This window comes from Ceratocystis lukuohia (assembly GCF_044167205.1).
Source record: "Ceratocystis lukuohia strain C4212 chromosome Unknown Supercontig1_pilon, whole genome shotgun sequence".
Lineage (NCBI taxonomy): Eukaryota > Fungi > Ascomycota > Sordariomycetes > Microascales > Ceratocystidaceae > Ceratocystis > Ceratocystis lukuohia.
Window position 1 is genome coordinate 5,459,090 of NW_027263520.1, and position 12,814 is coordinate 5,471,903.

At 48.1% G+C, this 12,814-nt stretch overlaps 5 protein-coding genes across 5 annotated transcripts; 3 read left to right on the forward strand and 2 right to left on the reverse strand.

The window, feature by feature from the left end:
- Positions 1–437: 437 nt before the first annotated feature.
- Positions 438–1,562, forward strand: HOO65_011346 (coproporphyrinogen iii oxidase; the record flags this gene model as incomplete). The annotated part of the gene is made up of 2 exons (XM_071005986.1): positions 438–440; positions 549–1,562. The coding sequence occupies 2 exons, from the start codon at positions 438–440 to the stop codon at positions 1,560–1,562; spliced, it is 1,017 nt and encodes a 338-aa protein (XP_070863167.1).
- Positions 1,563–1,949: 387 nt separating this feature from the next.
- HOO65_011347 (ubiquitin carboxyl-terminal hydrolase family protein) lies at positions 1,950–2,735 on the forward strand (the record flags this gene model as incomplete). The annotated part of the gene is made up of 1 exon (XM_070999949.1): positions 1,950–2,735. The coding sequence occupies one exon, from the start codon at positions 1,950–1,952 to the stop codon at positions 2,733–2,735; it is 786 nt and encodes a 261-aa protein (XP_070863168.1).
- A 320-nt stretch (positions 2,736–3,055) lies between these two features.
- HOO65_011348 (26S proteasome regulatory subunit rpn-8) lies at positions 3,056–4,378 on the reverse strand (the record flags this gene model as incomplete). The annotated part of the gene is made up of 3 exons (XM_071005869.1): positions 3,056–3,673; positions 3,802–4,073; positions 4,186–4,378. 3 exons carry the CDS (start codon positions 4,376–4,378, stop codon positions 3,056–3,058), a joined length of 1,083 nt encoding a protein of 360 aa, XP_070863169.1.
- Positions 4,379–5,741: 1,363 nt separating this feature from the next.
- HOO65_011349 (adenylate kinase 1) lies at positions 5,742–6,911 on the forward strand (the record flags this gene model as incomplete). Its single annotated transcript, XM_071005961.1, has 4 exons — positions 5,742–5,880; positions 6,050–6,102; positions 6,242–6,396; positions 6,506–6,911. 4 exons carry the CDS (start codon positions 5,742–5,744, stop codon positions 6,909–6,911), a joined length of 753 nt encoding a protein of 250 aa, XP_070863170.1.
- Positions 6,912–7,998: 1,087 nt separating this feature from the next.
- On the reverse strand, positions 7,999–11,206 carry HOO65_011350 (Protein Hook -like protein; the record flags this gene model as incomplete). The annotated part of the gene is made up of 5 exons (XM_071005364.1): positions 7,999–8,220; positions 8,405–8,491; positions 8,858–10,609; positions 10,676–10,966; positions 11,162–11,206. The coding sequence occupies 5 exons, from the start codon at positions 11,204–11,206 to the stop codon at positions 7,999–8,001; spliced, it is 2,397 nt and encodes a 798-aa protein (XP_070863171.1).
- Between the last annotated feature and the right edge of the window lie 1,608 nt (positions 11,207–12,814).

Sequence of the window (12,814 nt, forward strand, 5' to 3'; positions counted from 1 at the left end):
AGAATCTCCTGTCATCTGCTGCTGCCAGCTGTCAACCAAACTTGTGAGTTCTTTCTTCACCCCTCAGGCAACATCAACGGATGAGGTGAAAACACATGATTCTCTAGCTCTGGTCCCACCATAATGAGATGTGGATTCATATTTCCTGACGAAGCGATCTGAGGTATGAGCTCAAGCAGAGCTGGTAGCTAAAAGTCGTTCGATACTAGCCATATGATGGCTTCTTAATAGCCCATTTCCGACTGTCTAGCCCCATGATTGGCTGGATTGCCTATGCTAGGACCGCTTTTCTAGAGGGGAGGAAGGGCGGACTGACTGGGGCCGAACTTGCATTAACTCCGCTATATAAACACAACGGCCGGCTTCTCTTCCACACGTCTTTCGACCTGGCATCTCTTCTTCGCTTTTCACAGCGATAGCGTTGCTTGCGATTCACAATGGTATGTCCATATCCATTATCTTCCCTCCCCCGCCTGCTGCCTAGAGTATCCGCTCAAACTACTCAAGTCACATGACATGTTTAACCACTGACCCCTCCTCTCCGGAAGGCCTCCCAAGAAACCCTCGCTCAAAAGGATGACCGCATCCGCTCCAGCGGTGTCAACTCCGAGTCGCCGCTGCGTCTGCGCATGGAGCAGTTTATACGTGGCCAGCAAGCCGAGATTGTTGCTGCTATTGAAGCTGTCGATGGCGGCAGCGTCAAGTTCCGTCGCGACGACTGGCAACGGCCCGAGGGCGGCGGCGGCACTACGTGCGTGTTGCAGGATGGCAAGATTTTTGAAAAGGCCGGTGTTGGTGTCAGTGTTGTCTATGGCATGTTGCCCAAGGCTGGCATTCAACGCATGCGTGTAAATCACAAGAGCCTCGTTGCCGACGACGTCGAGTCGTTGCGCTTTTTTGCTGCGGGCCTGAGCTTGGTCTTCCATCCTAAGAACCCCATGGCCCCTACGGTTCATCTAAACTATCGCTACTTTGAAACTTCCAACGATGATGGATCGGGTGGTGCCTGGTGGTTCGGTGGTGGCTGCGATTTAACGCCATCGTATCTGTTCGACGAAGATGCTGAGCACTTCCATCGGGTTATTAAGGAGGCCTGTGACAAGAACAATGCCTCATACTACCCCCGCTTCAAGAAGTGGTGCGACGAGTACTTTTGCAACAAGCATCGCAACGAGGCGCGTGGAATTGGTGGCATCTTCTTTGATGATATGGATGCCGCCGAGGGCGATCCTGAGACTCTGTTTGGCTTCGTCCAGGACTGTCTGAAGGCATTCTTGCCGCAGTACCTACCCATAATCAACCGCCGCAAGGACATGCCCTTTACCGAGGCTGAACGGGAGTGGCAGCAGATTCGCCGTGGTAGATATGTTGAATTCAATCTAGTGCACGATCGCGGCACGTCTTTTGGCCTCAACACGCCGGGCCCCCGCGTCGAAAGTATTCTAATGAGCTTGCCTCTGACTGCCAGCTGGTATTACATGCATGAGCCGGAGGAGGGAAGCCGGGAGGCGCAACTGGTTGAGGTACTAAAGAACCCCCGAGAGTGGCTGGCCAATGAGTGATGAGATTTAGGGATGGGGGGAAAAGGGAAAAGGGAGACAAGGAGGGTTAGTGTGCTCTGTTCTTGATGATTGTTTATGTATTGATATAAAATGTAATATTCATGTGGACTCCACCTTGTGCGACTTTATTATATTGGTTGTTATGCGGCGATGCGGCGATGCTAGCTGCTGCTCTCATGCTTCCGTAGCAGGGCGGAGAGTTAACTTCATTTTTCGCCTATTTCCACTCTAGGCAAAGCAAAGTCTCCACTTTGACTGACCGCCTCAATTTCCTGTCAGCATCACGAACAGATGCGCTAGAATACTCAGGGCAGGATATAATTACATGATGCCGCGGTATAGAGGACAGACACCCGTCGCGTACAGACCTCGACACACAACCCTACAATGCCACTTCCATCATCGCGAGCCTTCCTGTCATCGCTCATTAGCTCGATTCCTGGTCCGCTGCCCACCCAGTTAGAAGCCGTCTACGATATTGAAGCCGTAGCCCAAGCTCGCCGCTCCTTGTTGTCAACCCTGCATGTGATTTTTCCATCTCTCCTGCTGCCCGCGTTGGATCTGATTGACCGGGGTTTTGTTGTGCGAATCCTGATGAAAACGATGCCAGCTGAAGCCGAAGCCGAAGCCGAAGCAATAATAGTAGCAGAAACAACAACCACCACAGCAGCACAGACCCAGGCCAGGAGACTCCCTGGGTTTCTCGTCTATTCCGCTACAACCCCCAGCACACACTTTCACGGCCATCGTAAGCGTGCCTCAACAGCCGCTGGCCTTAGTGGTACCATAGCTTCGATTGGGGGCAAGGTTCATCTAGTCAGTCTCACAGCTTGGAATTGCAGCTGTCCGTCATTCGCATACGACGCCTTTGCAAGCCATTGCCACAGCGATAGGAATGACAGCGACGAAGAGAATAAGCAGGAATATGTGGGAGAGAAAAGCGGCAATGGGGGGCAATATAGCCAAAACTCAGTGGGCTGTGGGGCCCGAGTAGCTGGTGAAAGGGTCTCTGGTGATGTGTTTGGTGGGCTGACTAGGGGATCTGCTCCTCCATGCTGCAAGCATATACTTGCATGTCTGCTTGCTGAGAGATGCAACTTGACCGATGAGGAGATACCCGAGTGGACATTGACACGGGAGCAGCTTGCCGGGCTGGTCTACGAAGCAGCTTAGCCCAAGGACTGGAACGGTACTTGTCCGACTCGGACTAGCCCGTCTTGACTTCATATAAACATGCAGTGAATCGTTTGGTGTCGGTGTTGTCTGTGTATCGATTGTATGTGTGTTACATTAGCATAACATGAAAACGCCTGCGCCTCCCATTCCCAAGTCAAGTAAGTTCTCTTGATGAGTCTGTCATCTCGGTGGCTGTGAGTCTCCCCCTCGTCATCATCATCAGCTTCTTTCCATTCTCATATCCTCCCTCCTTCTACGACTACTTCTACCACGGGATTCAAAAAATCTCGCCTGATGCCTGACTCGCTATCGCCCATCTATTTCTTCTTCTTATCACCGTCCTTGTTCGTGTCTGGCGGCGCATCCTTTCCGTCTATCGACATCTGAGGGCCTTCAGACTTCTTCTCCCCATCTCTATCCTTAGACGCCGCCTCCTGCTTCTCACGTTCGGCCTCCAGCTTGGCAGCCTCCTTCTCCTCCGCCTGTTGTCGGTTCTGGATCTTGTTTTCAATCAGATCGTGGAAAGCAGTGATGGCGCGAACCAGACTGCTGAGGTAGATAGCCATCAGTTGGTCGTTGGATTTGACGCTCATGGCATGCTGGAGCTCGCTAGCGCCCGCGTTCTTTGTGTCGTCTCCAGCCTTGGGGGATGCTAGATTAGGCAATAGGTTGAAGACATCCTGAAGACTTCCCAGGATGGTATGATTGACAGGAAGCTCACCGTCTACCACTTTCTTGAGATATGCGCTGATATCACGGAGGCGGTAGTGCAAGCCCTGCAGGGATTGTAGCTGGTTTGTGAGACGAGTCGAGAGGGTACCGACGGCCACGTCGCGGATATCGCGCAAAAGGTGTTCGACGCCGATTTCTTCCGCTTCTTCGGCTTCAATGGTAGACGGGGTATGGACAAAAGTCTTTCTCGAAGTGGTTCCGTCCTGAAGGAAAAAGAGGGGAGAGGATGGCATGAATTAGCACAGGATACGAGATAAAATAAACAGAGCAAGGAGGGGACTAAGAGAGGAAATGAGCGTAATAGAGACAAATTATACCCAGGGAGACTTACATCCTTAATTTCGTCAATGGCGAAGTACGCATCTGTGGGCACACCCGAGGCCGTTGGCTGAACATCGACAATAACGAGCAACGGGTTGGGAGTGTACCGCTTAAACAGATCGTTGATTTGCAGATCGGAAGCCCGTAGCTTAGGGCCTGAGTGGTACCAGCCTATTAGCTTCTCACGCGCGTTGATCTTTTTGAACATGTCGTTCATCGACTCGATAAAATTGTGGTCAAGGAACCAAACATCCGGGTTGCGCTCGTCCTCCTCGAAGGGAACTATACGGAGGCGAAAAGCCGTAGTTAGTCATCGATGTATTCAAGAGCAACTGCCTCTCCTCCTTGGCGGAATAGTCTAGATGGCTGTCCCTATTCCATAGGGTGTACTCACCAGCAAAGCTGTTTGATACACGCACAGTAGTTCCATCATTCTGGCCCAGCAGAGCTCCAACGGCTCGCTTTCTTGAGCCGGGGGCAACAGCACGGTTGTAGTGGTCAACCACAGAAAGAAGCACCATGGGTGCCACCGAAACACTAGTGCTCACTAGCGAGAGAGTTTCGGACGTGGTGGTAGTCGCCGGCATTGTGAATGCAGATGGCTTGCGGCCTTGTGGATAGTGTTTTGTATGTATGTGTAGCGTTGGGACAAGAAGCAATTGGTAGGTCAAATGCGCGATGAAAGAAATGTCAATTTGCAAGGATTGAGGCAGGCCCGGAAGATGAAGATCGAGATCAAGGCAGAACAATAGAAACTATGTTTTCTCAAGAGCCCCCGAATACTAGCTTGCTGTGTGGTGCATGTATGTATGTCTGCCGCTTTTTTGTCTGCTGCTCTGCTACTGTGTTTGGCAGGTGCTGTCGTATGCTCAAGGCTGCCTTTTGGCCTTATGGTCTTGTCTGGCACTCTTTTGACCAATCAAGACTCTGTAAGTGGGACCCTAGCTATGGGGAGCTTGAGCTTGGCCCTCTCCCCCTCTAAACAGTAGAAATAAGGGTTTGGAAGCATATGGGGATAGGGTTAAATATAGGCCCTAACTTGGTCGCAATGTCACCCGCTGCAACGGAAGACATCGTAACGGAATAGCGGAAGAGCGAATTCGGGGAACGCTAAGAAAACATGGTGGCTGCAACTATGGTATCACAAGACAACAACATGTGAACATGAAATTGGCCGGCATAGGCACCATATACCTTATCTGTGCTGATGTCGTATGGTGGCATCTCAATGTTGCATATTTTATTTTATTCAGCCTTTGCCTGCGCTCTAGAACCACATAGAAGGCTGCAGAGACCCCCCCGAACTCGAAGGAACGAATTACTATGGATCTTTTCCCTATTGTTTAAGGAGGACATAAGGAAACTTTGCTCTGGTAAACTTAGAAGGAATGCCCTTTTTTCCCTTTGCTCTTGCTCCGGTTTTGCTCGATTCTTTCCTAATTGAGCTGACCTGTACCTGGCTTATAGCAAGCGCTGCGCCTTAGCAACGTTTGTCTCTTGCAATTCCTATATTGTATGTGTGCTTGATCTCTATAGTTGCTACTTGCGTGTGTGCCTTCGTCTTTAAACGTTGCTGTTGCCCTTTTTTGCTCTTTCCTTCCACTGATGACTGTGATACTTCCTCTCTTTGTTCTTATTTCTTAACTGTCCTTTAAGCCGACAACGACCTCTTTCTCCTTTCTCCTTTCTCCTTCCTCCCTTTTTCTTTTTCTTTTTCCTTTTTTTTTCCCCCTTCTGATATTAGTTTTTTGATTGTTTTCTTTTTTCCCTTACTTAATCTTTTGTTCTATGGTGTTTAGTTGTCTGCCTTTCCATAACGTTCACGGTATTTTTTCTTAGCTGCTAAAATCCCTTGTGATATATCTTGCCCGGCTCAACGCTTTTTTTTTTCTTCCCTCCATTCTCCACATCACTTCTTCTCTCATACAAACCCACCCAACCACACTCAAAATGGCCGATGTTGAGATCCAACGTTTGCGCAGCGTCGTCGAGTCTTTCGATGGCCGCCTGAAGCGCCTTGAAGAGCGTCTTGCTGGCAAGCCCAGCTCGGAGACTATTCGCATGATTCTAATCGGTCCTCCTGGTGCCGGTAAGCTTTAGCCCTCGGTCTAACACACAAAGTCACACAAATAAATAAAACCTTTCACGCCGGCTGCTACCGGCTTGCGCCGCTAATCAGGCTCGCGATATTTTTCCTTGTGGAGGCCACGCATCATGTTTTGTTTTCTTCTTTGTAACTGACTGCTTCTTTTTTATAGGCAAGGGCACTCAGGCCCCTAAGATTAAGGAAAAGTTCAGCTGCTGCCACCTGGTATGATTAATCATATCTTTTTCCCTTCTCGACAATCGAAGCTGGCTATTAGTTATGCTAATTGCTTCCGGATCGAATCGTTTAAACACTCATATACCACGTATTCTTCAATTGCTAACATGTGTCTTGCCCCTTGCAGGCTACGGGCGACATGCTGCGCTCCCAGGTGCAGAAGAAGACTGCTCTGGGTATCGAGGCTAAGAAGATCATGGATGCTGGCGGTCTGGTCAGTGACGACATCATGATTGGAATGATCAAGGCCGAGCTTGAGAACAACAAGGAGTGCAAGGGCGGGTAAGTTTGGCTAATTACATCCATGTTTCATGGTGACGTCTCATTATGATGGGCATGTTTCTTTCTTTTTTTTAACTAACGTTCGTTTTTTCACTCTTTCTCCTCTTAGCTTCATCCTCGACGGTTTCCCCAGAACTGTTCCCCAAGCCGAGGGTCTCGATGCCATGCTCAATGAGCGCAACCTCAAGCTGCAGCATGCTATTGAGTTGAAGATTGACGACTCTCTGCTTGTTGCCCGTATCACTGGTCGTCTCGTCCACCCCGCTTCGGGTCGCTCTTACCACACTACCTTCAACCCTCCCAAAGAGCACATGAAAGACGACATTACTGGTGAGCCTCTGATCCAGCGCAGCGACGATAACGCCGAGGCTCTCAAGAAGCGCCTTGCTACCTACCATAAGCAGACTGCCCCTGTAGTCGGCTACTACCGCAAGAACGGCATCTGGTCTGGAATTGACGCTAGCCAATCGCCTAGTGCTGTGTGGAAGGATGTGCTCAATGTTTTCAAGAATTAGACTCGTGTCTTGTTCCTCTTCTTTTTTGACTCTTCTTACCTAGCCCTGAAAACCAATGATGTTACCTCTCTCCTCTTGTCTTGGATGAATCAACCGGCCCCTATCTTTTGTTGTGTGAAAATATCGTGGATATATCATGGAAATATTGGTTGGACACTGCATTCCCGCGTTTTGATGTGTATGAATTAGAAAGGAGCAAGTTAAAAGCGTAAATGAAAAAAGGAAACGGAAAAATGGTGTCTGTTTTCTTGGTCTCAACAAGACAGTAAATAAACACAGAAAACAGGCTAATGTCAAGGAAGCCCATTCAAACAAATCGAAAAATGAAGCCAGTAAAAACGAAAAAAAAAAAAACAGCAGGGCGAAAAAAGAACTCCGTAGTTTTGGCGATTCGGCTAACACACAAACGAAAACAAAAACCGCCCCCCGACTTACACTAGATGGATGGATGTACAGGTGAACGAAGCAAAAGAAAACAATAAAAACAGAGTATATGCAGACCAGGAATAAAGAAAAAACGGGGGGGAGGAGAGGACAAGGAAGAAAACGACGAGGGATATAGACACTCGACGCACCAGCTTGGACAAAGAGGCACAGTGTGATGGGGATGAACAAAAGAGGGATGGAAATGTTGATTGTGGGCGTAGTGGCAATGGTAGCGACGATGCTGGAGTGTAGTATGAAAGAGAGAAAGAAAATGGGAGGGATGCAGAAGTGTGCGTGAGAGAAAAGAAAACTTCATCCAGAGGGACAAATCCGCTGAACTCAACTGAAAAGGATGGTGATACATAGAAGCGTAAACGACAATAGCCAGCAGTACAGAGAGTGTACATCCAACAGAGAGAACAGAGAACACAGAGAGGAGCAGTATATGTGCAGAGATGAGACATAGAGCCCACAGCCCCAAATGTAGCCAAGAGGGAAGAAAGAAGAAGTAAAGGGGAGAGGGTACCAGAGCCAGAGTCGTGAAAGGCCGCTATTCTCAACTGATGACTTGAGCGCGAGTAGTTTAACGCCTTGGAGTGGCTAGGAAGCAGTTGTTAGAAACAGGAACCAATCAATCCTCTACGAGCTATTTTTGAAGATTTCATTTCCAAGGTTCTTGGGAAGATGAGCTAGTTGGAGGGATAAGAGCTGGCTTACCGTTGTTGACCATATGCCGCTGTTTGTTGATCCAACTGTGAGGCGTGTCTTGCCGTCTTTGGACCACAACATGGCTGCTTTGAACGCGGCTGTTGATGTCGTACCAAGCCGTGGTGACGAGAGCGTTCTCGCGCAGAAGGTTTTTGATAATGGCTTCGTATGATGCCTAAAATGGTAAAGAATTGTGTAAGCATGTGATTTAGCTTGAGGGACTGATTTAGTGAGAAATAGATCATAATAATGACGATATTGAGTAAACAGGCGAGACTTTTGGACAGACAAAGAGAAGACAAGATGCCAAAAGAAAAATAGTTCGGATGTAAAACAAATAGTGAGACTTTGCAACTTACTTTCTGCTCTGCAAGAGCCTCTCCGTCTAGCGCTGCCTTGAGCTTGCGCTGTAGTTCGTGCTTCTCGAGCTCGGCCTTTTCGAGTTGCTATAGAACACAAAAAAGTCGAATCAAAATGTTAGCGCTTATGCTCTACCCCAAAAAGAAAGGAGCCACCATAACGCCTTTTCCCCTCTAGGTTTGCAAAGACTGCTTCGTAGGTTTTCAATTTTGTGGTATTGAAAACCTAGCCCACTTGAATATGGGTGTCTTTTCAACGTTCTTTCTAGTAGTGCTCACACACTCAAAGGCGACTTGCCCAGTCGAGCGAGATGAATGCCCAAGCATGGCACGTTTAGGAGGGAATGGTTTTGCTATCATTTTTGATAGTGGGGTGAAGTTGTTGCATGGTTGCATACGGTATAGGCCTTGCGGTTTGTTGGAGAGTCTATTGGGATCGACAGTGCCACTTACTGTTTGGCGTTGCTTAAGACGGTCGCGTAGCTTTTCCACCTTTTCATTGGCCTTTTTGGTTGACTCGGCCACAGCACCTTCAACATGGCCCATCTCAGGGTTGGCCCGAAGTTCTTCAACCTCTTTGCGGTAGCGATCTTTGGCAAGAAGAGCATCGATAAGTTGGCGGCGGTGATGATCGAGATCATCTTGGTTGTTAGTGTGGCGAATACGTGCAGCTTCTAGCTCTGTGCGGAGAGAGTTGGAGATGAGCTCATCTGCAGCCTTGAGCTCTTCCAAGCCTTGGAGAGCGTCTTTATCTACCATAGACAAGTCGGCACGAGCACTGAGAAGCTCGCGCTCCTTGTCGGAAACAAGCCTCTCTAGCTCTTCAACCCTGATCTTTTCGGTTTCGAGCTCGGCCGTAGTCTTCTTGAGACGATCGGAGAGGTATTTCAGAGCTTCGTCACTGTAGTGATATTTAATTAGTACACTCTCTTGGGCATACGTTGGAACATAGGAATCCCACCCTCCATCGACAGCTTTTTGAATTAGCGAACTTAGCTGGTCCTCGGCAAGAGCATTCTTAGTCATAATCTCATCGTGTTGTTCTTTGAGGCGCATGTGCTTGCGGCGTTCCTCTTCTAACTCCTCTTTTAGATGAGAGGCCTCAGAAGAGCCACCTAGACCCTTCTTAAGAAGAGTATTTTCGGCTTTAAGACGCGAGATTTCAAGCTGTAGGTTAGGCTGAGAGCCTCCGGCGTCCTCCAGTTCATCCTCAAGACTAAAGCCACTGGTGACACCACTGGGAGTGTGGGCGGCAGGGCGTGTTTCGCCATTGTTGAGTTGTTCCTGCAGTTCGCTAATAAACCTTTCGTCGTGGTTTTTGCGCTCCTCCATCAGTGTGAGTTGGTGCTGGAATGCTCGAATATCTTCCTCGAGCGTTTGCTTCAGAGTAGTGAGCTCATATACTTCACCTTCCGCGGCTGAGTGCAAGCGGCGGACCTCAGCCAGGGTTTTCTCCAGAGCCTGATTCCGTAGGATGAGCCTTTCGTGCTCCTTTAAAGTCTCTTGAAGTTGGTCCTTTTCGAACTGGAGATTTTGAACCTCCCGCTGAAGATGTTGCTGGCCCTCTAGCTTTTGCTTGTAACGTTCGGCAGCATTGGCCTTACGGCTGAGTTCTTCCATACGGTACTTGAGTTCTTTGAGCTCATCGTCCAGCTGCTCAGCAAGCTCGCTCTTTTGGCGAAGGCTGTTAAGTTCATTGGTTAGCTTGGTTTTGAGGACACGGTCGTCCTCAACCTGAGATTCTTGGTTGGCAATCAATTCATCCTGCTCCTTGATTTTGTCTTCTAAGGCTTTGATAATTTGAGAGTCAGAGGCGCCGTCTTGGGTAATCTTCCGCAAGACATCTAGTTCCCTTTGAAGCCGAGCCTCTTCTAATCGAAGAGCTTCGTAACTATCTTGTAGATGCTCTAGCCTTGTCATTGTGTCGGCATGTGACTTCCGGGCGAGGTCAAGCTGGCCAAGCAGGGTTATCTTTTCTTCTTCGTGAGCAAGGGCGGTGTCTCTCGAACTAAGGGCAGCAGCTTCTAATGATTCTGCATCTTTGGCGACCTGGGTTTCCCGCTGAACTGTTTCTTGTTGGCTCATGATAATTTGCTGGATTTGGTACATGACATTTTTAGTAAAGCGACCAGGCTCTCGGAGTCGATCGACATATTTCTCAGGATCAGGACCGAGAAAGGAGGCAGCAATGGTAATGTATAAAAGCTTGAAGTAAATTTTAGTTAGTTTGATGTTCGGTGCTATAAGAGGTGTATTGAGGGCTGGTCGTACCTGGGCAATGCCATCGGAAGTTGGGTTGTCACTGATATCACGAATATCTATAAGACGAGAGAGAACCTCGATGTCGGGAGCCTCACGATGAATGAAGCGGAAAAGAGCTCTATGTACAGACTGTAGATTGCGCTTTTTTGTGAGCCACCGGCCACAGGATGTGGGGTCTCTATCAATGTCGCTGGCGTCGTATGAGGAATCGAGGTCGAGGAGAATTTCGGAAAGGGTCACGCCATCTACAAGGTCAGCTAGAGAAGTTATAGGGGAGGTTACGTGAAAGCCCTTGTTGACCTATAAAAGAGGCGTTAGTACATTAAGCAAAGAGCGGTGGGAGACTGGAAGCGGGGGAGGGGGAAAGAGCAATCTAGGCTATGGCATGTGATGGTTGGTGATGGTGATTGTAGTGTAAATATCTGTCCTCCAGCTACACCGAGTCCATCACATGCTTCAAAGTACTTCAGTATGGCGAGGAAAATCAGAACTTACCCATTCCACAAGCGCTTCTTCGACTGACAGCGTAATGGGCATCATGATGACGGAGACTCTAGTGCTCTGCTAGCTGTAGACAAGAAAACGAATAGCCTTGGTAGGCAACTAGAAATCTCTCTGCACAAAGACAGCTAAATTCAAGCAAGGCAAGGGATGTTGGGGAGGAAAATAGAAAAAAAAAGGAACAAGAGGGGAAAATGAACCGCAGGCTAATGGGTATACAGCGAGTCTAGATTAGGCCGGGTGATTTGATGACCAAGAAGCCAGATACCAGATCCGACAACGAATTTCTTCACCGCTGAAGATTCAAGGGGAGAAAAAGAGCAGAAATCGGCTGCTGTCGCAAAAGAGCCTTTAGTAACGAAGAACCATAGAGATAAATAGATTTCATGAAGTAAAAAAAAAAAGTTCCGACAGGCTTTAGGCTGTGCTTGAGCAGGTGAATGAGGGGAACAAATTACATCTGTAGCATGTAAAATGCAATCGTTTGAATAGGGAACGGAACTGCCCAAACCCTTTGCAGAACGCTACAACCTTCTGAAACTCTGAACTCTGGGGAATAGCTAGAGAATGATGTGCTTTGGGCGATGAGTACCAGGGGGCCTGTTAAGAAGATAGAGGAGGCCTAGAGTGGTTTAAGTAGAGTGGTTTAAGGGCAGGCAGGATTGGTGGGTTCAAAGAGGACCAAGCTTTTAGTGGAAGAAGAAAAAGTGGCCCGTGAATAGTATACTTCAACTATCTCAAGGCCAGCAAGTTAGCTGGTAAATAGGCGCGACCTGGCGGTTCCCTTGACAGAGAAAATGTATTTGTATTTATGGGAGATGGAAAATATTTGCAGGGGAAAAGAGAAGTCGAGGATTTGAGAGAAGCAGAGTTTTCAGTGGGCAGAAAATCGGAAAGAAGCATCGTCCTAAATAAGGAAGTCGCAATCTTATATAGAGCGCTCTTTCCTTTGTCTTGCAGCCCACACGCAAGACACAGGAGATCTCGCCTGCCCTTTGTTCTGGCAATATCTGCCCTTTTGATGGATATTCATTTGGGCTCTTTGGATGCAGTCAATTGCAAGTGACATTGTAAGCAGAGCCATAGTCTTGGCTTTATTGCAGTGGTACAATAACAAGGAATAGACAGGTATGACATGAGCATAACGCCCCTCTCACGTTATACTCTTTGTGTCCTTTTAGAGCAAGAAAACAAAGAATTTAGCCCTTCGAGCTTGGCTTGGCGCAGCCGACAAAGAGAAGTGCCGAATATATGAAGAACAAAGAAGACTAGTGGTTTTTCCTAAGTTAGAAGCCTCCAGCATTAAAGATCCCCATCAACAGCCATCACTATCACAAACGAAAGAAGATAGAGGTCAAAGGCGTTGCTTATGTGATCAGCCTTATAGTTTCAAACTATATGAGTGAAGTCTCGGTCCTAAAATGGAAAGAAGCAAAACAATAATGAACAGACCAAAAATAGAGGCAAAGACATACACATGAAATGCGAAAACCTGATTTCTATTGAGTCAAGGTGAGATAAGTAGTGGCCACCCATGAGTAGCACCTAAAGCCTGTCTTCGGACTGGGAAACCCTAATAAAAAAGATAAAATGCCGCGGATGTGTAAGCGATGGACTGGTACGCTGAGCAATACATCACTTGCAGCC